General features: G+C 40.8%; 1 protein-coding gene across 4 annotated transcripts in view; it reads right to left on the bottom strand.

The window, feature by feature from the left end:
* Positions 1-27,207, bottom strand: part of TLE4 (TLE family member 4, transcriptional corepressor) — a 151,450-nt gene that overhangs the window by 53,923 nt on the left and 70,320 nt on the right. For 2 of the 4 annotated variants that reach the window (XM_059071164.2, XM_059071168.2), the window contains 2 exons: positions 24,156-24,360; positions 22,875-22,891 (listed from right to left, as the gene is read on the bottom strand). In XM_059071164.2, coding sequence (XP_058927147.1) covers positions 22,875-22,891; positions 24,156-24,360 — 222 coding nt within the window. The remainder of the gene's footprint in view (positions 1-22,874; positions 22,892-24,155; positions 24,361-27,207) is intronic. The other 2 variants (XM_059071165.2, XM_059071170.2) reach the window with 1 other exon arrangement.

The raw sequence follows: 27,207 nt of genomic DNA, 5'->3' as shown, positions 1-27,207 counted from the left end.
GATTTGAACCTAGATCTATCCAATTTCAAACCCACCCTCCTCCTTCCATTATACCATTGTTTGATTCATGGCTGAAACCATCACTGTCACATGGATTTAGGGTGGAAAATGTATCTTCAAACATAGGAAGTAAATTAAAATACTGAACAAGTCTTTGATATTCAAGTCTGAGGCAGCTCCAACATTTCATTTAGAATACCTGAAGGTATAGGAGAATAACACCTCACTCCAATAACACACTGAGGCTTTTGCACACTGAAGTACTGCTATTAAATAAACAAAATACTTCATAGGGCGTATCATACACTACACCATAAACTCTAGGTTCAGAAGAACCTGAGTGGCCACGCAATCTGATGAGAAACCTGAGGTGGAGAGAGAACAGAGGGCATGTCCAAGGTCAGATGATGGTGCCAGATCTCCTGAATCTGGTGCTCTTTCTACTGTATCCCTAGTTGGCTTTTTCCCCCTCCTTCTATATATTTTCATTTAAAAAATAATAAAAAACACTCAATGAGTTAGACTACTGACCCAAAATAGTTTCTGTGGTAACAAAAGCAATAATTTATTTACTTTTTTTGTTGTGTCCTTTGCTAGAAAGGCCTTGGGGAGCAAAAACAGTGAAGAGTCCCACTGACTAGTCTATCTGAAACAAACAGCCGTGGCAATTAACAGACTATGGAACATGACAGTAGAATAAAATGAGCATAAAATAGTGTTCCCTTCCTGCCAGTCTACCAGGGCAGTCTAGCTTTAAGCAATTTGCATGATGCCTGTGATCCAATCAGATCAAAGTGGCTGGTATAGGAGCCTAAGATATACCGTCTCTCTCACCCCACTTTAGCTCTCTCTCTAACGTAAGCTGAGAATTCTGCTGAAAAGAGAAGCAAATGACTGACTCATCAGGATGGCACTGACGCTGCTCAGTGAATGGAAGGGGGATCCGGAAAGTGATTAAGGCCCCAGAGTCACCAACAGCTGTTAGTGACTATACACTCTGAATATACAGGACAGCCTGAGACCATGCTTTATTTTCGTTTTAAATAAAAGTGCATTGTTAAATGTAGGATAAATGAGATTCAATTTCTACGTCTTAATTCTTTTCACGTAGATTAACAAATCAGCACAAAAATGTTTCTGTCAAACCATGGGCCTCAATTTGGTATTCTAAAGGATATGCAGCCCTCAACTTAAGTTTCAGGTTATCCTCAATAAATTGATAAGAGCCCTGGAATCAAGCATTCATTCCTCTGTGATTCCCACCCAACTACCCCATCTGTTCCTTTCTAAGGTATAAGTTGTCCTTTTTGGAGGGGGAGGGGTAGCAGCAGAGGGAGGGAATGCAAGGACTGGAAAGGAAAACTCAGAACAGTCCAATGGGGCCTCTGAGTTAAGAAACACAAGAGGTCCCTCCTCAACCCTTCCTAAAGTTCCAAAAGTCAGCTGATAGGAACAAGGCCAAAACACAGAAAGCATGAGCATTTGTTTGTTCATCAATTAAGGAAGAGCAGCAAGCATAAACAGACATAAACATTATAAATGATTACAGACACTTAAGTTAGAAAGTATTATCACTAAATGCAGTGATTATAAAAAAACAAACAGGGACTTCCGTGGTGGCACAGTGGATCCGCCTGCCAGCGCAGGGGACATGGGTTCAACCCTGGTCCTGGAAGATGCCACATGCCGCAGAGCAACTAAGCCCATGCACCACAACTACTGAGCTTGCACTCTAGAGCCGTGAGCCACAACTACTGAGCCCACGTGCCACAACTAGTGAAGCCTGCGTGCCTAGAGCCCGTGCTCTGCAACATGAGAAGCCACCGCAATCAGAAGCCCGCATACCGCATCAAAGGGTAGCTCCTGTTCTCCGTAACTAGAGAAAGCCCGCGCACAGCAACACAGACCCAACACAGCCATAGATAAATAAATAAATTTATTTAAAAATAAATAAATAAAACAAAACAAAAACCCACTCTTCCTTCTCCATGAAATGACAATGATATCAAACTATAAAACCCAAATTAGGGAATTCTGTTACTGTAAGAGTATTCTTATTAACCTCCAGCCAAGTGGATGAAGATGCAAGTTAAAGTCTTTGTCAGACTTTTCATCTGCATAAATTTTAATCAATCAGACAACAGATTTTGAGCTGTAAGAGGAGAAGGACATAACTGTTGGACATGAGAAATTTAACACAAAAACACACACAGGACTGTGTGATGACGTTCCAAAATGCTGTGAAATAAAAATGGCCTCGAATCATCATTTTGAAGGTCCACAAAATGTGAAATATGAAAAACACACACCTCCCCCTGTGAAGAGCTTAGGACATAAGACATGCGACAGGTAAGTCACACAAAGGAACTCATCACAACAGCATCATTACAGATACACAAAATCAGCATCTATTGAGTTTGGATTTTTGTGGATTTGACAGACAAGAAAGATAAGAAGCTCATGTACAATTTATTAAGTGTATTTCCTAAGTGGCAGACACTTTGCTGGGTCTCCTCATACATGACTCTCATCCTCACTCTTAAAACCCTACACCAAGTAAGGTACACATCCAGATGAACTTTACACTGACCCTAGGGTAGAGATGAAGAAGATGCGCTCTAGGGACTAACTTGGTTCTAATCAGCTCATCTGACAGATTACGTTCTGGGTGACCATGGGCAAGTCATTTAGTCAACTGAGTCCCACATTCCTCAAGCTAACTTGGGAGATACTAGTAAACTCCACCTTAGTAGGAGGTTTTGATTAAACAGAAGGATGGCTATAAGGACCTGGCCAGCACAGAGTAAATGCATCCTCTGTGCTGATTATTTTTATTATTATTGTCCAAGATCACAAAGCTAGCAGGTAGCACAGTTGTCTCTAGAACCCATGATGACAGTGGTTACAAAGTACATGTTTTCACTCTATACTAAGCTGCCTTCTAGCGATTTTCATCAACGTCCAGAAAAGCAGCAGGCCACCTCTCAATTCTTCTCTGGGAAGGGAAGCCTGAGGCATGTGTCATAGAAGAGGACTGTAGAAGGTGAGGGCAATTAAGAGGAAGAGTCCAGGGTGTTGGGCCCAGGACAGCCAGAAACAGGAGCCGCCCAACCAGAACTGCCCAGTCTACAAAGCCATCCCTCTGAGGAATGCAACACAGCCAGGATTGGAAGCAACTGTCAACCAGGACTCAGAGGCAAACACTACTCACAGGCGCCGATGGCCAATCATTATAACTATATTTTGAGCCTGTGGTTTTGGTGGCTGACAATAAGTAAAATGTAGATTATACTCGAATTTTAATTTTTTTAGGGTAAAGTTATACATGAAAAACTTTCTAGATATAAAAATAACAGAAACTAAAATATGCAAAGTACGGAATCAGACAGAAACATTTCATTTGGGGTGGATCCCTCCCACCTTAAAAGCAAATACTTCAGGGGACTTCCCTGGTGGCGCAGTGGTAAGAATCTGCCTGCCAATGCAGGGGACTCGGGTTCGAGCCCTGGTCCGGGAAGATCCCACATGCGGAGGAGCAACTAAGCCCGTGCACCACAACTACTGAGCCTGCACGCCTAGAGCCCATGCTCCGCAACAAGAGAAGCCACCGCAATGAGAAGCCTGCGAACCGCGATGACGAGTAGCCCCCGATCGCCGCAACTAGAGAAAGCCTGCGTGCAGCAACAAAGACCTGACGCAGCCAATAAATAAATAAATTAATTAATTAAATTTATAAAAAGAAAAATATATTTAAAAAAATTTTTTTAAAGCAAATACTTCAATATGGACTTCTACAGAAAATAATTTGAAAAGGAAACACTTTAAAAATCATATAATATATTCTAAACGTAAACAAATATTTCTGAAATCACTTACTGCCAATCCACGTATATGGATTCCAGGAGGTTAAGTAAATCATGAAGGAAAAACCTCCAAGACTAACCCACATTATTTTGCCTTAATGAGATTGGGTTACATTCAATATTGTTTTAAGTAAGTGGGTTTTTGGTTGGGGTCTAGAAACTGTGTGGTTATAGGGATATTTTTGTTGTAGTGGTATTTGTTATAATCAGATTTGATTTCTACATCTCCCAAAACAAATGTTGTGACAACCAGAAAAAAATTTCCAGATCTTAGGCCAAACAAAACTAGCTCTTTAAAACTTTCATTGCTTGTAGGATGCAAAGACTGTACAATTCTCTCTGATATTTATTCTGAATATCAGTGATGTATCCTCTACATTTCTGAAAGCCAAAGGCACATAATTTATAGCAGCGTTTCTGAAACTGTGCCCTTTTCACTGGTTGCTGGCATTTAAGGCATGTTTTCACACATCTTGCAATGTTCTAAGACTACCCAAACTGATTGGAATTACATTTTTAAAGCACTTTTAATTGAGTCCCTGGGCTGAGAGTGCTCTATACTCCACCTGCCCTCACTTGTACTTGTTTCTGTAACAGAACTCTAATTGTGGCTGTAGAAACTTTCCACTTAATCTAGACCTTCTTTTTAGGGTTTTCTGAGCTAGAGAATTGTATATTCCTTTTCCTTAACTTTTAAGTAAAATAATCTCTCCAAAGAAGCAGTTGGGGTTTAGTTTTGATAACCAGAGAAATGTGAGTTTCCAAACCTGAGTTAATATGTTCTCAAAGTGGCGTCTCAGGTAGGAGAAAGGAAAAAGAAACAAAGACTTGAGAATTCTCAAGCATAGCTGACCCCACAAAAGCTTCTTGTGCCTTCAGTGGAGATGTCACTTTTCTAAAAACAAAGTCTTGGTGATTGGTAAAAATGGGATGCCTCAAATACAGCCCCTGTGGTTCTCAGGTCCTCTCTCTCAGAGAAACAGATCATCCAGGAAGATGGCTCTAAACATCCAGATGAAGTAATTCTCAGAAAACCGATTCATCTGAAAGACCCCTCAAAGGCTTTGCCAGACAGGCCCTGGCCCCCCGCGGGGAGCTGCAATCCTATCTGCACAGGGGACCCTCAGTGCCCAGTCCCCACGGGAAGCCTGGCGGTGCCAGCACTCTCCCCAGGAGGGCAAGCACCACCCTATGCCCAGTGTGTTATCCTGCTTTCCAGAACTCTGGCCCTTCTTTCATTCCTATTGAGAAAATATGGAATTTGCTTGGACCCTGTTCGTACCGACTCTTTGAGTAATCTGAATTTGCATTCTGGGCACCCTCTCCCCACAATGGGAGGGGTTCCTCATTTTTGTAAGCTCTGGGAGACAGCTTTGTGGCAGCACACTTATCACCCCAAAAAGCATATAGGCCGTATGAAATCTTCCAGGTTGACATTTTTATAGAGAAACTTAGGCTAATCTCTCTACTGGAAACACAGCAAGCAGGTAGCACTCTGAGAGAATACCTCTTTTGTCAACATTCACTTCCAGGGGAGCACGCTCAAACAGGGGTGGGGCACAGTCCTCCGCCTGTCCCGCGGGACCCAGGCCTGCGTGCCCCGCCCCCTGCACCCCAGATGTTGCAAGTGTCCTTTTCCCCTCAGAGGCACCCCTGCCAAAGCCCAGACATACCAAGGCTGACTCTCACCTCGTGAGACTGCTCTGTGAACTCAGCCTGAAGAGAAGGAGCTGCAAATAAGCAGTATTACAGTGCGGGGATGTATGCTCCTTCCCCAAACAGCCAACCTTACTGACAGGGATTAGGTGCATGAGCAGTAAAATAATGAAAAGCACCGAGAATCTCTGCTGTTCGACAAGCACCTGTTGCGTATATCCTTCTCCCCAAACAATTAGAGGAACGCCGGAATTGTGACGGTTTACGATCCTGGAGGGAGAAGTCCATTTTACAGATAATCTGACATGGGAGTAGAAGAGGCTCCCTGCGAAGTGCAAGCTAAAGCGCGAGTCACGGTCCTCAGACCACTCCTTTGGCACTTGTCAGGCTAGTGAGTCAGGCTAGTTAGCAGCTTCTCCTACCAGCAGAAGCACACAGCCCACCACAACAGGGGAATGGCTTTTAAAACCGGATTACGGGCTGACAGGAATCCACAAGGTTCTTCCTGTTTGGTCTCCAATTTCAACTATGATGAGTGGCAAGTGGTTTTGGCTGTAAAACATAAAAGTCACGTTTCTCAGCCGAGGTTGAACTATCTGGAATCAGAAAACCCCCTTTGGACTTAAATATGTGCTCAGATCAGGTAAAGTTAATTCTCAACCATCTGCACGTACAAGATCCATTTTGTAGGTTTTTTGCAGCAAAATTTTAATCCCGGAATAATTTCCCCCACAGCCTGGCACATTTCTAATTTGCTGCTTTCTGCTATCAGCCTGGTGTTTGCTTGTGGAATGCAAGTTAGTTTAAATATTAACCCCCCCAAAAATAAATGGAACCAAATTACTTTCAAATTACCCATACTGTACACTAAACAAATAGTAAGATTCACTGAGCACTTACTACGTGTCAGGCACCTTTGACCATTTACCTTTACCGCTCCCGGCTGACAGAAAACAGAGCAGGAGGGATGCAGCTTGCCCGAAGCCACGAAGCTGGTGAATGGCAAGAATGCAGGGTTTGAGCCCAGGTCACCAGACTCCGGAGCTTGCATTTCTAACCAGCATCCCTGCGCTGCCTTGCACCTGTGGGCTGGCTGGGGTTCACAGCGTGTCCCGTGCACAGACGTGGACAGGCCCCAACACCCACCAGCATCCCAATATTGAGAAGTGTGGTTCAAACTGAGTGTACAAAGAGCTGCGTTGAGTCACCCTTTACAAGGGTGTTAATTTTAGCTTTAAGAGCACAGCAAAACATGAATACTGCTCCAGTAGTGAGTGGGAAAGGAGAAGGGAAGAGATTTGTCTGTAAAACCGGTCTCTTCCAAAATATGTTCACCCTTGTGGCCCTGGCCACGGCCTGCGGGGTGCAGTGGGCCAATGTATTTGTCTTGGCCTAAGTGAGTTTCTCTGGAACTCATTCCTTTCACTGGTAAGCTTTTTACTGTATTTTTGCCCAAGGTCTCTTGTAATTTTGGATTCATGCTGAGTCAAGTCTGTGGAGTCTTAGTCTCTCTCACTTCTCGCTTGATAACAATGAAAACGTCTTGCCTTACTGTCTTTCCACGTTTTCTAACTTGCATGATTTCCCCACCTCTTTCCTCCCTTGAAGACTAACCTCTGTCAGAAGCATCACCTACTCGGTCACACAGATGAATTTATCCCCCACTCAGTACAGTTTTTTCAGGGATTTCTTCCTTATGAACTTGAGATCTAGGTCCCTACACCTGACTTGCCTAGTGATGAAATAAACAAAATATCACCCCAAGTTGCTACCTGGGGAGCATCTGGACGGTAGTCCTTTTTAACAAATTTGCCCATGAAGTCACCCCCCACCCTCCCAATTGATTACAAGTCTCTAGGACTAGCGATGCTGCAAAGATTAAAACAATCTAACATTCCCACTTTTAACATAAACTCAGTAAATTCCTATTCTTCTCCACTTTAATTCCTTAAGATTTGGTCATATGAGGTACTGGAACCAAAGAACAATTACATAAAGGTATGTCTATTCTTTCTGTCACTGGTAGAGGAGGAGAGTCCGAAAGATAATGTTGGAGAACAGAACACAGTGAAGAGGAAGCACCCGCCACCTCCCTCCCTTGACACCGGGTGAAGCAGTACCGACAAAACAACATCTTACTGATGGCACCCAGAGTGCTTTGGACCAAAACTGGAGACCAAACACAAAGACATGGCTGAACGGAACCATTCAAATACATTTTCAGTAAACTTTCCATTATCGTATCATGGAAACACATTGTCCCAAAGGGTATTTCAACTTCCTAAACACAGTTTCTGTCTATCCTTGCCCATGTTTTATACACATTTTTCTGGCCCTTACTATGTATTCCAAATCCTTTATCTGCCAGGAAGGCAAATTCTGTGACAGTTATATCCACCTCCTGCATTGTGGTAAGGTTTCTGGTTGGTGTTTTTAGACAACTCCCGGAGACGTATTCAGATGAATTCTTCAGAGGGACCCTTCTCCAAAAAGCCCACCCACCTCCACTAACCATCTGTGCACTGAAAACACACTCTGCAGCCTTTCAGTAAATACTCAGAGAACGTTCACTCTGAGGCATTTTAAGGGGGGGAAATATGCATACATCTCTCAGCCAAGAAGACCTTATATTTTGGTTTGCGACAGGGATAATATATGCACAAATGAAGCCTGAGGAAGACCAAATGCACAATACAATCATCGAGCAGAGGGCAGTGGCTTCTCTGACACTCAATCATTTTCAGTCACACTACGTTGTCCAGTAACCTGCACTGATAATTCCTCATGAATAAAATGCCAGCATTATCGTCTGCAGCTATGTTGTTGACATGCTTTTGCTATTTCACTAAAAATACCATTAATTTTCTGGCTTCACAACAGCTGAGCTACTCCCCATTTGAATATACAAAAGAGTATTTTGTTTAAACCAAATTAAAAGCGTTCCAGTAAATGACTTCCATTTTGCTAGCTATACTATTTTAGCATATACTGTTTTTCTTAATCCTCCCTAGCTCAACGTCATGCCTGTCATCTCCCCAATCCGAAATACTTCCATTATTAAAAACATTTTTTTAAGCCGGGGAGGGGGAATCCAGAAACCATTTCTGTTATAGCATTCCTGGCCAGCAACACACCTGAAGGGCATAAGTACAATGTGGCCTTTTTTTTTTTTTTCCAAGATTACAAGACATGGTGGCCTCTTAATTCTCTCACCTCTGTGAGCCAAGGTACATAAACAGCACGCTATTTTCCAGGTACCTGTAAAGAAAACAGTTCTACACACACACACACCACCTTCCATTTCCCATCTAGATAAGTTCTGACATCCTCCATTTAAGTCAGAATGAAAACCACTACTACTGCCAAGCCCTCCTGGCATCTCACCACTTTATTTGTTCCCATTTGTCTCTAATGCTTTTGTCAACAGTTCAACAAAAGTCAAAGCAAACAACCCACTGCAAACACTGGGGGTAACAGCAACAAGCATGAATCCTTCACAATTATCCAGCCCAGCTGCTCGGAGCACGTCAGGGCTGCTTTCATTTACAACAATGTCAACAAAAGGCTGAAACCCAATAACTAGATGGGTCAATACGGCCACTGTATATCCTCTGAAGGAGGAAACGCTGTGCTCCTCCTTCCCTGCTTCAGCAAACATGTAGAATAATTCAGTCAGATGGACAAGTGCTTGTCTAATCATTTGTTGTGTGAATTATTCAACGACTTTCCATGTAAACTACTAAACAGGGCTCTTCAAATATTTCTGTGGCACTTCCAGCTGTCCAACCATGGAAGCATATGAAAGGGACAAAAGCAGATGAAAACAGAAATCATGACCTAAGTTACTTCCAAGTGATAATCTTTGGTCTAAGAAAGCAGTCTTTACAAGTAATCCTTTTAGGTCTAACTTTGCTGGGCATTGTCACTACAGGCCCATGCTTGCTTCCCTGTGGCCCAGACGGGGGTGGGGCCCAGGGGAAAGCCACTCGGCTATTCAGGGCAACCCATGATTATGGTGCTCCACTATCTTTTACCTTCCTCAGCTTTAAAAGTTTCCCCCTGCCTTTCTCATGCACTGCGAACAGGTACGATATGCATTTATGATTTTTAATGGAGTATTTTAAAAGCATAGTTAGGCACGTGTTAACCACCCACAAAGCATAGTTTAAAAGTACAAAGCATGTAGTTAACCACCTACAAAGCATAGATTGTATTTGACAATGTCAATTTCCTGGCCTAATTTTGAATAAAATGTTGATGTTTATTTAACAAAGAATTACTTTGAGATGTAACAGTTCCAAATCCCCACTTGCCTGTCTTTCCTCTTAAATGTACAGGCTTGTGAAATCTTAGACAAACCAAACAGCTTGATAAGAGAGGGATGACCTGGGGTCCGGGGCCCTCATCCTGCAGAGCCCCTCCCTCAGGACCACAGGGACATGCCCATCCACACCCTCTGCTTACCCCCCTCTAAACCATGAGCTGGGTACCAGGACCCTGAAATTTCCTGCCCAAAGGCTCACGGTCAGGGTCAACTCAGTTCTTTTTCCTGGAGCCTCCCAGAGGCAGACGTAACTGTGGGTGTGGGCATACCTAGACGCGAGGAGGTCACTGGGGTGTAATGAAGCTCGACGTGAGAGCTGGGGCATCTACAAGAAAATATGTGAAGGCCCATGTCGTCTAGCAATGAACTCCTAAGGAGCCTGAGAACTGTAAATTCAAACCTGGCCTTTCAGAAAATTATGAAGGTCATTTATTAACTGAATTTAAAACTTTAAAATACTTAAACATATGGTAGGAGAGCCTCTGTCTGTAATCTTTACCAGGCCCCACAAAGGCTAGGGGTTGGCCCAACAGAAAGGTATTGTGTACAGTTTTGGGAACCCCAACTTTTGAGACCACTCCTACCACCAACTGTTCCACTGCAATACTGTGTATAAGAAAATCATGTGAGAATTTTTTTCCCATTTGTTTTTATAGATCCACATACCTACAACAGTAATGAAAGTATGATTTTATTTCCATAAGTACTTTAAAAACACAATAAGAGTTAAAAAGTTAAAAATAAAATTCAAGGATTATTCCCATTTGCTGGGCCAGTACATACAGTAAGGATAAAATATCAGAATGCTGGAAACCTTTTCCTTTCTTTATTGTTTGTGTTCTCTTTCCTTTTCCAGCCTTCAAACATCCAGATTACAAAATTACTGCTTTTAACACACTTTGTCAAACACAGATGAAGGAAAGAGCAGAGATTCAAATTCATTCAAACTCTTTTCCTCTCCTCACTACAGCCAGCTTACTCACTACCATTTATTACTGTGGAATTTTCACTTCTTACCATGAGTGTGTAAGAATTTTTAGTTTGGAGCATAACGAATTGTGCTTGCAAAAAAAAAAAAAAAAAAAAAAAACTTGCCCAGGACACAAAAAACACAAGTTGAGAATTCTACTTCCTTCTAAAAGTCTTTAATATTCCCTGTAACTGTATTTCTGAGGCTGCCTTCAGGTAACACCTACAAAGTTGGTAACTTTAAAAAAGACTCTTGAAAGAAGAAAATTCCATCTGAATGGAAAAGAGGCTATTTACTGGAAGTGGCAACAGAAAACTTTTTTTTTCCTCATTCAGAGAAACTACCTGCAAAGCAAGTGAGTGGGCTGAAACACCCAGAAGTCTGACGATAATATTTTAGCTCTGTGGTCCAATTGTTTCACTGATTCCTACAAAATAGAATCTGAATGAGAGTAAAAGGCACCATTCAAGACTGGGAGGCTACAGAATGTTGCCACTGGCATTGCTGTTGGTGTTTGCTAAAGGTTCCCTGTTTGCATGTATTTGCACATCAGCCCTGGCAGCTTCCCCGGGAACACTGCCTTCAGAAGCTAGTCCTCCAATCAGCATAGACTTGTTCTATATGCACATTTTAAGAGAATTCAGGACTAACTGGAAGCTCAGAGAAATGAAGGGGAACAATCCACTAATGTATTTTATTCTACTCAGTAGACATTATATCTCAGTTCCATACTTAAATAGGAAAACGATCTGAGGAAAGGGATTGCATCTAATCTGTGCTATGCACCCCCAATGACACACTGCTGGCCTATTTGCCCCCAGCTGCCAATCGATACCTACTGACCGACTTTAAATAGTTTCTTCAGACTGCATTGCTCAATTTTCAAGTTCATCTATCAATACCAACAGGTTACAAAGTCAGAAACCATTAAAATGATAACTTTTGCTCAGTTGTCTAACAGGAAATCAGGAAAACCAGCTACAGAGGTACAGATGTGTCTTTTTAATATGCAAAGGAAAACATACAAATTGACAAATGGTTCTTGCTACTTAGAAGCCCCTCAATATTAATGACAATCAAGCAAATCAAATGGACTAGCACAAAGCACAGAGTTTTGTCTTAATACATTTATTAACAAAATTTCTCACCCTACAGGTTAAACAATAGACTACATCCAACATGAGACATTTCATATGTAATATCCTCCTTTCCTCCCCAGGAAAGAGGGTCAACCCATAAGGGAGAATGGAGGCTGAGCAAAAAGGGTAGAAGGAGGAAAAAGGAAGAGAAGGAAACTGAAAATGACAAGGGTGAGCAAAATGATTTAACAAGGGAGCATCTGGTGCGGACAGGAGGAACGGAACACACACAGTACGTGGAGGGTGTTGCAGGGAGGGGTGCCCGTCTGAAAATTTTGTTGGGGGCAAGAACTGAAGACAATCCCGTTTGGAGTGGGGGAGTAACTCCTAATCAAACAATTCCAAAGTATTTTCCTGGATGTGTCTCCATTTAGTTATAGTTTGCTCTCTTCTCCCAAGGGTAAAACTGTCACCAGCTCAGTTTAAAATTTCTCTAAATAAGGTCAGACTAGGTTACTACAAGATTTTATTATTGAAACAGATTCCAGCCTAAGCTTCAGGAGTCTCATTCTGACTAGTCCAATATGGTTTGGTTATAATCCCTGGAGCAGGACTGGGGCTGGGGCAAAGGGTGTGGAATGACTCAGAGACCTTTCAAGTCCTGATAACTGTGGTATAAACACAAGTGATTATTTCAATGTTCTCTAAAGATTATTTTTTCAGGGTAGCCCAATAAACCCAATAATGCCCAGACTTACTAGGAAATTTTTTATTCATTTCCCCATGCACCAGAAAGTAAGCTAATAACGTCCCACTGAGAGTGCTGTCAAGCCAAATCCCTGCAACTGCTGGATGCACCACCGGGATAAATCTCCCTTCACTTGCTGTTCCAGCATCCACTTGAGGGCTAGGTCCTGGGGACTGCTCCAGATTACCCCTCCACACACTGTCACAGGCACAAGCCCGAGTGGCCCAATCAGTGCCAAGAAAAGAACTAAAAAAGATTAATTCACAGATGTTCATGCATTTCACATACACAGTGCCCCATGGTCCGTTGCTAGGGCAACGGGAGACCACCAGTGTGCGCTTTATTGGCTTTATGAAGTGCGTCTTGGGGACTATAGTCCCGAGAAATGCTGCATAATAATAGTGTGGCTTTTCTGAAGCCTTGTTTTCAGTGTTTATCCACATTTAACCTTCGGAGTTTTATAAAGAGCATCGTTATGCATAGCCTTCAAACCCCCCACCGCCACCAAACTGCCTCAACTTCCTATCTAGAAACATTAAAATGCATCTCCTGGGGGTCCACTTTGGGAAGATCCATGTTAAAGTGCTCAACCAATTCCGCCGGGGGGTGGGGGTGGGGGGGGTGGCCGCGGGGCGGAGCAGGCCTACAACCATTTAAAAGATCACTGTATTAGTACAGTCAACCATATCAACCACTTCGGAACAGTAAAGAAGCTACAAAACCAGAACACACACATGCCCCTTATTCTCTGTGCATCAGGAGGAACCTTGCTTTTGACTATCAGCGATTGGTTTTCACCAGACGGAAGAGCAGAACCAGCAAGGCTTATCAGGCCAAAGTCTCTCCCTATCCGACAGAACGTTCTGTGATGATGGCTCTCTTCCACGCCTGCACTGGTAGGGCAGTTATGACAGACAGCCACACGCAGCTACCGAGGACTTGAAGTGTGGCCAGTGTAACCGAGAAACTAGATTTTAAAATTTTATTTCATGTTAGCTATCTTAAATTTAATAGCTTCCTGTGGCTACCATATTGGACAGTGCAGTTTTATTGGCTTACCAGACAACTACGTATGTTTTGAAAAGTTCATAAAAACACTGTCTCTTCATGCTTTTTAGCTTCTGCTTAATTCATAAAACTCTAACTCCAAGTAAATGTACACAGAACGGTATTCAGGACTGTGGCTGCCTCTCGCTGTGTGGTTCCTAACAGCCCCCCGGTACTCGGCCTAATCAGCCTGTTTCTTTGTCCAACAGGCCCCGGGATGAAGAGTGACTTTCCTCCCTCCCCCACTAAGGGTGGGAGGTTAAAATCACAAATGTCACAACTCTCAGAGCAGTAGCACAGATCAAGTGTTAACCTAAAGGGAAGGGGTGGGTGAAGGGGAGAATACAGGCTGGCGGGGGCGAGGGAGGATCTCGAATGAAGAGGAGAAAAATAAAGCCAGTGAATAGATCAATAGAAGCAACAGCTTACATTCAGATTCACAGGAGAAAGAACACACCGAGACAATCATTTCCTGGGAAAAGCTCAAGCCTAATGAGAATTTACTCTGCTCCTTTATGTGACAACCAGCCCTTTTGTGGCAAGGGCTTCCTGACTGACAGGAACCCGGGGCCCCTTAATAGGATTTCCATATTATTTCCAACACCTGCCCAGAAGTTATTTGTTTACACTGAAGGAGGCAAGATTCTCAAATCAGACATCTGCTTCTAGTTCAGGCATATCTTAGGAAACCATCTAGAAAGCAGCTTTGTTACCATGGTGACATTTTTATTTTCCTCCTTTGGTTGGCTCAAAACATTAGCATTTCCAATTTTATTTTGTTGTTCAAAAGGCCAAATGTCGCTCAAGAAAACAGAAGTTTAAAGAAAGAAATGAATACTCAAAAATTTCTAAAATAATTAAAATGACCATAAGGAAGAATAAATAAAAATGAGGTATTATTACATTGCCTACTGGCTTCTCTCATTGGGTGGCATCACTAACCTGTTTCCCTTTCCTCCCCCCCCCCTCCTTTTTCCCTTAAATATCAACACTCAGCAACATGAAAAGTACCAATTTGGGGGAGAAAAAAAAGATTCATGAATCCTTAGGGTGTGATACAATTATAAATAATGAGTCCATTTTCATGAAAAAGAATTCAAGCTCACCCTACAGCCATGGTGAGGGACCGGAGAGTGTGAGCTTTTCATGAACATTAGTGGTTGAAGAAGGGATGGAATAACAAACAGTGTGAGGGAAGAAAGACAGACTGCACTTGAGCAGATTTCATGCATGTGTATGTTACTGTTTTCCTGTTAGGGGTTGGGGGGAGAAGGGGACTTAACCACCAATTACAACTATCACACATAAACAGAAATTAAAGTGACAATACTAGTAGTTGACACTTAAAATGCTTTTTTATAAAGTGTTAAAATTTATTACATAGAGAAATATTTGGATTAGTTCTGAATAATGAATCTGGTAAAGTCCTATTACTTACTTTGTTCAGTTTTTAGACTCAAAGTAAAACAACCAAGTATTCAAACTCTACGATTTAGTTCTGATTTGCCAGATCTAAGTAGCATTTAGTCTTGAAATATGATTTCATCAGTTTCATCTAACGGCAAGTTTATTTAAAAGGATCCAAAACTCTTAGAGCAGGTATTAGTCAGCCCTCGGCAAACTTCCTTTCCAGTCCTCTTTCATGAAGCCCGAATTCTGTTCAACCCTGTCCCAAGGCAGCTGCCATGGTAATTACTAGATATGTCTCCTCTTTGCGTCCAAAATTACAGCCCTTGTTAGTGGCTGGCCCCCAGGTGTACAGAGTCTTTAACCCAGAAAATATCTGAAGCACTTCAAAAGCACCATAAAACAAAATATACAAGTTGGGTAGAGTTCAGTGTTGTAGCAGAAATAATTCAAGAAATAGAGAAGTGAGGATACTGAGCATCCCCCTGGGTAACTTGATGATTTTTCCAGAGTGGGTTATAGTAAGTGTTACTTTATAAGAATATAAAAAAGATTATGAACCATTCTTTCAAATAATTCTTTTGGAAGAATTGTCTACATTTTGAGAAACAAATGCTTCTGAAATTCAAATGCCAGTTTAAACAAATAAATATTGAACCCCTTTAAAATTGAAAAAAAAATGTTGAATAAAAACTTTATGATGTAATTTTTTTTTTTTTGCAAGAGATGAAATGCATTCTAATTAAGAACATTAGAGACATTAAACATGGGAATGAAAATGTCTAGTAACTAAGAGGTTTGGTTTATGGAGGAAAAGAATTAAACCACCCTTGCCAAAAATCAGCTGGGGAAGGCAGGCCCCACAACCAGCCCCGCCCCCCATCACTAATCCATTCATGCTCACCACCTGAGGACCAGCTATGCCCTAAAGATATTTATTCATCCGTTCCACAACAATTACAACATATTTTCTGGAATTAGGGCACCTGTTACATTTCACACAGCTTACATGCCTAGAGGCAGGTCTCAATTACTACTGAACAAATTACTGCATCATAAACCCATAGAACAAAATTCCTGATTATTTTGTGATAAGGTAACTCTAAGTAGGAAGATACATGGCAGAAACAAATACCTCTACAACGAAATAAAAAAGCAAGCATAATGCTGAAACACTTAATTTTAAATTACCATCTTATTTTGGAAAACTCAGAGTTAAACATTAAATCCTTGAAAGGTATACTTTAGAACATTAAACTATTTCCCTACCGCTCAACACTCCAAATGAAATATAATTACCACTGTGTTTATTTGGCTAATGGTATGGCCAACTTTATTGCTGAAACATACCCTATGGTATAAGATGTATAGTGTAAAATTCATTTATAGGACAGGACTGAATAACGTAAGAAAACATCTACATTCCAAATGCCTGGAGCGGTAGCTTTGAGATACAGGGAAGTTAAATGACTTGCCCATTGACACAAAGCTGTTCTAGAGAGAGAAGGGAATCCTTTCTATTACAATTCCCTTCCTACTCACCCTTGATTTGCCCTCCTGTACAGTTCCACCAAGAAGATAAGGTTCTTGCCCTTAAGGAGCTAAGAATGTAGTGAGAGAGACGGATGCTGTGCTGGAGCACAGGGCATCTAGGATACTACACCCTTAAGGAAACAGACGTACGTAATATATTTTTAAAACCCTACTTGAAAATGTATTTTTAAAAGCCTAGCTTAAGCAATATGTATGTTTGGAAAGTGAAGTTGGATTGCAAATACATCACAGTCTGTGTCTGAAGGTAAAAGGATACAAATAGAATTCTATTTATTGACGATCAGCATACATTTCTAAAAATTTTACTCCCCGATTACTGGTAAACTTCACTGAACTGTTTATCACCAACATGTACATGCAAACCTAGACGTCATTCTTCTAACCATCCTCTCATCATAAGAAACAGACAGGCTCTTCCTAGTATGATTCAGGAGAAAGTCCCCTTGACACCACTGGGAAGCACGCAGACACATCCAGAATACGGGCCATTCGTAGGAAGGCTGGCCAAGGTTCTTCAAAAAATCAGTGGCACAGGAAAAATTTTTAAAGGAGGGAAACTCTTGTAAACCAATTATTTGAAATAATTGAAGAAGTCTGCTTATAGGCTCGATATTAGAAGCTATCAAGGAATTATTTTTATTAAGTGATTAAAGGCATTATGGTTACTAAAAAATGTCCATTGTTCAGAGAAATGTGTTCATTTTAGGTGATGAAGTACATAAGTGTAAAACGCATGCTGGAATTTGCTTCAGAATATTTTAGTAAAGAAAGAAAGGAACAGATTAAAATGTGACTAAAAATCAATAGCTCTTATACCTTGATGTGAAGTATATGGAGGATCTTGGCACTATTATTTCTACTGCTGAGTATGTTTCAAGTTTTTAATAACAAAGGATGAGACTGAGTGACCCAGAAAACTTTCCTTTGAGGATGGCAATGGCTATGTGACCTTGGGAAAGGCCTCAACACCTCTAAACCTTCCCTCATACGTGATATAAATAATAAATAAATAAACCTTTCCTCACCACCTACCTTCACGATGAAATCTGAACTATGAGCTATACATGCTCAGAGATCAGTGGGGTTGACTAGGTAACTAGGGGCCACAGAGGTTAGAGTGGATAAACTGGAGTGTCCAAGTCACAGCCCTTAACCGCATACCTTCTTTTCTCAGATTACTGATGACCAAGGGGAAAACAGGAGATAGAGCAAGCCCCACTACAGTTTAGTTTGTCGGTAGTGTTCGGGGTTTTTTGTTTTTTTGATTATACCTTCTCTTTATAGTATTTTATGGATTTCAACTCTAGGCCTTTGTCTTTATATAATGTGTCCTTCTAAAGTCTATAGGCAATTAATCCCACCAAGCTTTCTCACAAAGGGTTAAGATTACAAACCTTCCTATCTCACAGTTGTATGGGGGAAAGGGGGTGAGTGTTAAAACCGAAACTGCCTGGGCCAGTTATCCTCTCTTCTACTGGCCAACCTCTCCTCCTTCAAGTGGTTTCTTCTCTGCTTTCTCCCACACAGGACATGCAAGGGGTTAAACATATTAAAAGGCACACTCTTTTCAGACTGATATTCCTTTGCAACAGGAAAAAGAGGCAGAGGGGAACAAAAGCCAAGTCACACAGGTCACACAAGATCCTGGAACAGAACTCTTCACCATTAAGTCTTGATGTACAAAGTGAAGGGGTAAATAGAAGAAATCATTCTGTTAATGAAAGTTAAAAACCCACCTTCACCTGTAACACCCAACTAATGAGGCAAACGTGCTTTCTTGGCCCAAATCATACATTTCAACTTGAACATAAAAGGAGCCTTAGTCTAATTCTCATTGATAAATCTTTATTGCCAACAGAGAATAACTGGAGAGACAAGAAGAAAAGCACCGTAAGATGTTTCAGTTATCTACATAGAATAAATACCAAAATATAGCTCGGACAGAATAAACAGGCATTGCCATAGATACAACTAATAAGCAGATCATTGTGAAAACCCTTAAACAAAAACAAAGAATCCATACAGGACGGGGGGGGGGGGGGGGATATATAGTTTATACACCCACAGAAGAGCATTTAGCTTGAAAAATATCTATATGTAAATTTTTTTTAAAGTGCACTATCCATACTTATACCAGCAAAAATTACAAAGGCTATAAAGTTCAGTATTGGTGGATTGTGTGGAAACATACTCTAATATTGCATATGGCATTTTTAAATGTTGCAGCGCTCTGGAGATAAATTTGGCAATGTACAAATCACTAAAAATGATCATACTCTTCGATGATGCATACGCCACTTTGGAGAACACAATCCAACGAAATAAAAATAAAAACACCACCATTTAGAGGGAAAAAAATGGACTTATGCTGTATTTTACAAATAAAAAATGGCAAATCCCTCACGGAACTGACTTGAAGTTACTGCATTCAGGATAAAAATCAGGATACATAACATACATAAGAAGGACTTAGGAGGTAATAATAAGCACAGTAATACCAACTTGGGAGAGGTCACATAGCTAATCAATAGTTGGTGATAGTGAATTCTGCCATTTATATTCAAGTTGGTCTTGATTTTGGTGGCTAGTTTTTGCTAGAAGGTGTAGACATTTGGGGTGTAAAGGGACTTATTTCTCAATCTCAGATTCCTACTAAGTTTTAGGCAATCTGGCCTTCACAGCTCTGAATCATGTCAGCCAATCAGGTGGAAACTGAGAGTGATGTGAGGAACCTAATGACTCCTCTTCATGAACTGGGACCTCCAGCAACTAGGAAGCTCCTAGCAGCATGTGGGAATGTCTGCTCTCTCACCACTATGGAGCCAACCCATTTCTACCCCTCAGCCCACAGGAGGGATAGGCAGTGGAAGCTTTCATTACCTCAGAAAATGTTTCCTTGGTTTCACTTATATCCTTTCAAAAGAAACTACAGAAGTTAGAAAGTCCCCACTCAGGAAAGAGAAGTAGGAACCTATTTTGGGCTTTCCACCCTATCAGCTAAGGGTGAGAGTGGACCGTGGTCTGTGTTTCCTGCCATTTTCAGCCCCAAATCCGAGGCTTACTGTCGGCACGTGTATGGGGGTACTGGATGGCCAAGTAACAAGCAGGTGCCTCGGATCCTTACTTTAACAGCCCTAGGACACACACCATTCTGGCTTCTCCTCACCAAATAAAATGATTCTTGGAAAAAAAAAGAAAAAAGATTCTTGGGCTCCTACAGTGCTTGTTCCTTTAGATCCATATTTACATTCTCCATCCTTGTTGAAAAACTTCAGATACAGGTCTGTAAATAAAAGGCTTAGGAATGAACTTGGCTACTGGAGCTATAGAAAACACTATCAATAAAGCCAAAATAGCATTTGGTTTAGTGGTCACAGAACTTCTAAGAAAAGAAAAGGAAGAAAAAGGCCCAACATTTTAACAAGGGAATTTCTTTCATTTTTACTTGATACCTAAAGGTAAAGCACCTTAATTATCTGAATCTTTACAGTAAGTTTAAATTTATATTTTATAAGCTATTCTGAAATCTGCCCTGTTTAATAATCTGTAACGTCAAAAAAAAATTTTTAAGTGTATCTCACAATTAAACCCATCCACAACCTTGCATAAATCAAAATTTTGCTACCATAACAAAATGTTACACTGGGGCTGTATAACATTGCCCACATCCTCATTACATGCAACACTAATTACTACCAGCAGATTCAGAATTTTCTGCACATTAGAGGCTTTTAGAGGAGCTATAAAATATTTCAGGCACCATTAATTTAAATTTGTATTGAAATTTCCTTTTGACAGATGGCCAAAAATTACTTATTATTTAGAGTACCAGAGCTGCCTGTTTGCACATTAGAAGAGGAAAGGGAAAAATTAAAAGCAAGAAGGAAATTTATGTCACGTTCATTACCTGTTAAATGTTAAGGAGCATTATCCTGCATGAATAAATTATTTCATACAACCCTGACTCCAGCTGCAGGCAACTGGCATGCTCCAGCTGATAAAAACCATCTCCAGTCACACAGCAGACAATCATAAAAAGCCCCTTTTAACCAGGAACCACTTACGGGAGGATGAGGACGATCGATGGAACAAGCAACTAACTGCTTCTCTGAGCATCACAGAACCCATTTACAAAAATTAGTGAACTATTTCACCTTGCAAAGCCACAGGACAGCCCCAAACCTGACACAACACGACTTCAAATTCAAGAACGGTACCCAAAAAAATATCTATTTATAGCTACCATTCCATAATAAATCAAGGCAAAATCATCCGTCTCTATTTCCTTTTGTTTTTCCCCTGGCTTCCAAGCCATATAGATACTCACTCCCAGACTCATCCTGAATGATTATAGATGATTTCAAAATATACCCTACTCTGACGTGAGGGACTATAAAATGTAATTGACACAAAAGTGTGCACTGGAGTATAAATATTTTCACAGTCTTCTGGGAGTGGGCCATGAGAGGAGGCTTTTGTTTAGTTCACTGGCCTGCCTGAAGGTATGTATTTATCATATGAAGCAAGGAATGTTTATGTTATTGGCCTGAGAATAACTAGACAGGCTTTCCAAGGGCTGCTACCAGCAAATCTTGGTCAATGCATTTACTTACTACTTCCTAAGTACATATGTATGGAATACTTACTACACTCTGATTAAGAATGCTTTTTAATTTAGGTACTGATGTTCATATTATACAACAAATGTATATGCATAAATGCTGTAAATGCATAATTAAATAATTCAATGTGTGCAGTTCCAATTGTAAATGTTGACATTTCTATGGGTGTGCAGATACCCTTTCAAATTACAAAGATTCTTGAAGGGTAAAATAGATACATTTTATTTTCCATCATTTAATGACTTTGGGGGAAAAAAAAACCCTACTTCCCTTTTATTATAAAAGGACAAGGAATAAAGAGGCATTCAAAGTGAAAGCACAGGTGGTTTCAGGGGAAGATTTTAGTCTCTGTATACATAACTTCATTAAAAACTGCAAGAGAGGACTTCCCTGGTGGCGCAGTGGTTAAGAATCCGCCTGCCAATGCAGGGGACACGGGTTCAAGCCCTGGTCCAGGAAGATCCCACATGCCGCGGAGCAGCTAAGCCCGTGTGCCACAACTGTTGAGCCTGTGCTCTAGAGCCCATGAGCCACAACTACTGAAGCCCACGCACCTAGAGCCCATGTTCTGCAACAAGAGAAGCCACCACTATGAGAAGCCCACGCACCGCACCGAAGAGGAGCCCCGGCTCACAGCAACTAGAGAAAGTCCAAACGCAGCAACGAAGAACCAATGGAACCAAAAATAAATTAATTAAAAACAAACAAACAAAAGTCCAAGAGACGTAACTACCTATGCTCCAAAACATTCAACTGTTGTAAAATACAAGAAAAGGAATTGACAGCATCTGTGCTTTTGGCCAATGCTTGAGAACTGCCCTTGCTTTCTAATCTATACAAAATACAACAGCATGTGTAATACAATTATCCACAATACAGTAGCATATTTACAATGTGCCTGGCTTAAAAGTTACCAAGCAATTTCATATTTTACTCATTTTCTGCCATGGTAGCCTGTTTTTCTTGTTTGTTTACTACATAAATTCAGGCATCCTTAGCATACCCCATTATGGTATTACACAAGCACATCCAAATCATTAGGCCCTAACTACTTTTCCTCTTTCCCTACAACTTCTCTATAAAGAGATAGAGAAGGCAGATAAGACAAATGCAAAACCTAAGGAGAATAACTTGCTATACTGGAAACCAAGATGTCATTAAATTAAAAAAAAAAATTCTTTCTGGTGAAGAAAAATGCTCTTGAATGTTTTGATAAAGAGTTTTGTAGGATAGAACTGTTTCCCAAAATGTTTATTTCCTTAAAAACCAATTTTTTCCCATTATTATTTACCTTATAGCCAAGCTTAACTGAAGAAAAGCAGTTATTCTTTTTCACATGGCAAAGACATAATAAAAAGAGCAATGCAAGCCAGATCTTATAATTCAATCTTGGTCTATAAATCTGATTCTGATAGAGAAATGGGACCAATATCTTAAAAAATCTCAAACGCACAACTGAAAGCAATACAAAAATGCAGTTTACCACTATTTGGTACAGCCCACCAAATCATCCTGTAAATCTCAAAGAATCCATTACTACATTTATTCAAATCATTGAGAGCCCCCTTTTAAGCTACTCCTTCATCTGTAATTTTGAGTCCTACCTTGATGGAATCTCTGTCTATAGGCAAAACAGCAGCAAAGGCAGAGCAAATGGGAAGAAGAAGGAAAAAAAGAAAAGTACCAGTTAGTTTACATAAAATCATACATTTGTCAAATTTGATCTCTGCTAAATAGTAAATGGCACAGTTGTCAACTTTACTGTCAAGTTAATTATTAATATTACTTGACCAGATCCACAAAGCACCAATTTACCTTTGACACAATTTCAGAAACCAAAGCTGGATATTTGTGTTATTTATACTCCTTACTGACTTTTCCACTTATAGAAGTGTTTATAGACATGCCTCAGCTCTGGACCATAGCACTAAGATAACTAAATGATGAATAGTACAGTGTTTCCAACATCAGAGATGGGAAATTTATGTTTATGTGATAAAAATCATTTACCCAAGATTATAATTCATGGTAATGACACTGAAACAAGAACAGATATGAGGTTTTAATTATAACCACACCCTTTCAACCAATGAACCACCCATGTACTACGTAAATTCCCACAAAGGAATGTTGGGAGAGACTTTCATTTGTTTTTCTGCTGTTAACTAATAAAAACTACTAATAAGCACCATACAAACATAGAGTCACATCAAAATGTCTCTGCACCATCATCTATTTTAGTGGAGGGAAGAAACCAACCTAGAAGGAGCCACAATTGGCCTTACAATCAATTCTTTACTTAAAAACTGTTGTTCTTAAAGGCAGCAATGAATTCATTTCATGCTTCTAAACAGACTGGGTGAAAGAGGTGATCAAACCAACAGATTTCATTAATTTGGGCTGTACTTTCTCAATTACTAAGACTACTGAAATTGTTTTCTTACCTGCAAGATTCTCACTGCATTATATGTGATTTATAAATAATAACTGAGTCTGTCAAATGAGTAAATGATCAGTAAATCTTTCCCCAAAATAGATTTGGTCAAAACTAGCTATTAATGCCACTCACTATTTCAAACACAGGGCACTGTGGCACTTCATGACTGATTTAGACTTGGGGAACTTAGGGTGTAGCAAGGGATCAGAGGCAATAACCAGGAAATGCGTCCCCCCTTTGCCTTTTGGAGGCACATTAACTCTTGCCAACCACTATGGTATCATTTGGCAAAAGACTGCTTCCAATCATTAATTTACCTGCCAGGGGAAATCCTTTGTTTAGTCACTGGTAAAACAAAATCCAGAAACAAGAATAAACAATGACATACAGACCTACCCTCAGCAACAGGTAGGTAATATCAGACTGACATCCCGAGAAAACTGCTTACCTCTTTGGTGATCATTGTCATGGTGCTTCTTCTCATCTTTAATTGGAAGGTGAGACTGGCCTCCCAGGGCACTAGAGAGGGCCAGAAGGCCGGCACTGCTACCAATGGGTGGAATGGCAGGGGGCTGAAGCCCTGAAGGGTGCGGGGTCAGAGGCACTGGCAGACCATGTCCATGTGATAAATGCTGGGCCTGGAGTTGTTGCTGCTGTGAGAAACGAGACAAAGATATTGAACTTGTTCCCTATATCCGAGACACCCCCCAACAACAAAAGGAGAGGAAAGAGGTGCAAAAAGATCCTGGAAAGACCAGCACCCGTGAAGGAAAGATTTATTACATATATATATAACGGAAGGAGATGAATAATAGAGAAATGCTATCTTTTTTACTTGGATTTGGTGGTTTTGCAATGCACTGTAAATAACCTAATTTTTAAATCGTGAAACTAACGTTACTTTTAATAGATGAAATTAGATTTAACAAAGCATCTGTATTTTGGTCTCCAAAACATAAAGCCTCACTATCATACATCTCTAATCAAAACATATATGTGACTAACTGTTAAAGCAGTTATGTTGAAGAAAAATAGCTTGAAAATTGAGAAAATTAGTGTTAAACAGTTCTCCCAGAACCACTGCACAGCATGCAGCGACAGTTAATTTGAAAGAGAAAACCTGAATTAACAACCCAGAAAAGGAAACTGGTTGCAGCCACCGTTTTAAGCCCTTTAAGTGTCCTCAGCGGTACTTGAGCAAATTACTAAAGAAAATCTAATGTAGCAAGGCTTGGGTCCTCCTGTAGGCTTGCTCAATAATGCTGAAATAATTGGGCACTCTGTGCACGTTTAGTGATGCTCGAATGAAAAAGCTAGAGGCCTGCCCTTGTACTCTTCTCTAGCGGCCGCCTCTGTGTTGTGACAGGTTTATCTGAGTGGGACTGTGATGCATGCACCAGTAACTGTACTGACAAGAGTTTAAAGTCATTTTTACCAGCACACTGGCAACACATGGAGAAAGCCCTCGAGAGGCCGGAAGGGAAGTGCTTGACCTCAGCTGAGGCTGCAGCAAGCTGGGCTCCAGGGACCGAGGTAGGCAGGCCTTGCTGCCTCTTCTGAGGGGGAAAAGGGGAGGGGTGGTGATGGGAGGGTATTCAGTTAAATATATCCCTCAACAGGGGCCCCACGCCAACCAAGACCCTGCTTATTAACAATGTTCTGTGAGAACAAGTGTTGAGAAATTCTCAGACCAACTTCTGTAGTGATTACATTTTAATTAATACCTTTAGAATCACTTTTTAGGCCTATTCTGTGATAGCTGAACAGTCTCTTCTATAATTTTCTTTCCAAGTAGGACTGCACAAAATAGCTTTCTCAAAAATGTGTGGGGTGGCACGTTCTGCTCCCCTTCACTGGTAAGAATCATCTTGAAAAATATTTCAAAGAAAAACGTGAGGTTTTTTTTTTTTCTCCTCCCCAAATTACTTTTTTTTGTTGGGGGGGGGGGGGGAATCTTCACGGACCAGGACACGAACCCGTGTCCCCTGCATCGGCAGGCGGACTCTCAACCACTGCACCACCAGGGAAGCCCCCACAAATACTTTTACTTCCCTTCTCTATCCCTCTGTATCTCTTCCTGCGTCTGACAATAAACATCCAAAGGTAGCACTACTTAGTTCTTCTCTCCAATTGATCTGCACCTACTTACTGTACATGCACTTAAAGTACAGTCAATAAAATAGTACTAACACTTTTAAGACAACTTTACATACATAAAATGGCAAATTGGAGCAGTAATAAAGACACTCCACCAACCAATGCCCACCCTAAAGTCCTGCCAACGTGCTACCTAAATGGAGAGTTCAAAATAATGTCGTCCTTCATTTGAGTGGCCAAAATCATGCTCGTTAATTCTTTATGTACTGTTACTTAGTTGTGACCAAAAAACACGAGCACACAATAGTTTCTAAACATGTAGAAAATAGGTCTATGAAGAAACAAGGCCTTCAGCTAAATATATGGCAAATTTATTTCAAGTCCTTGTTCTACTGAAATAGCCAGAAAAGTGCTCCAATTCGCTCTCCTCTATATCCCATAATACTTCATGTGCATGGGTCCGGCACGTAGCCACTTTCTATCTCAGATCAGAGTTCAATCAGCAAACATTTATTAGGAGTCTGCATATGCCCTTCTTACCACCTTTCCTAGACTCTAAGTTCTGTGAGAGTCTGTATCCGACACACACCCTAGCTAACTGCAGGCACTGAGACATTCATATAATACCTGGGCAATTAAAAAATATGTCTATTTCATTAGGTATAAAAAAAAAAACCCTCAGCCAAAAGCAATACTTTCAGTGGCCCGGGTGTTTTTTATTTTTGTCTCATAGGACCAAAACTAAGCACTAACAGCCTCATTTTCCTGTCCATCCAGAACTTTCCAAAGGCAAAAAACATACCCCTAGTCTGCAGCACATGCCATTCACAGTGAAGACTTCCTGGGTTCCTTACTTATACTCTATTCTACCTCAAAATAGCTCTAACACTAATCTTCTCCTATTCTCCATTGTGCCCCTCTTAAAGGAGGATCCCTTTCCCTTCCAAGGACCAGACTCCTCCCCACGCATCATCTTTTCTTCCCTTCTCCCTTCGTTGCTCCATCAATTCTCCAACTCCCCACCCCCACCTCCACCTTTGGTGGTTCTGTCACTGATTTTGCTCTTCTGCTTGCAAGCCTAATTCCAGCATCTCTAGCATTGTGTTTAAGACGAACTGCCAACCTAACACTAAGAGAACTTGAGGTAGCACTTTTTCAGGAGGGGAAAAAGAACACTATACTTTAATTACATTTTGTGTCCTCCACTGCCCCTAACACAGTGCCTTGGCACATAATTGGCACTTGATAAATGTTTGTTAAATTTAATTAAATTAACCCTCTTTTGCCCTCTTCAGCTACTGGTCTGTGTGTGTGTGTGTGTGTGTGTGTCTATATATATAGAGAGAGAGCCAAATATCCTTGTCTATGGAGAGCCAAATTTCTTTAAAAACTAGTGTAAATTT

This window comes from Kogia breviceps, chromosome 8 (genome assembly GCF_026419965.1).
Source record: "Kogia breviceps isolate mKogBre1 chromosome 8, mKogBre1 haplotype 1, whole genome shotgun sequence".
Lineage (NCBI taxonomy): Eukaryota > Metazoa > Chordata > Mammalia > Artiodactyla > Physeteridae > Kogia > Kogia breviceps.
The sequence above is the reverse complement of the archived record's forward strand: the minus strand, read 5'-3'. Positions and strand labels throughout refer to the sequence as shown.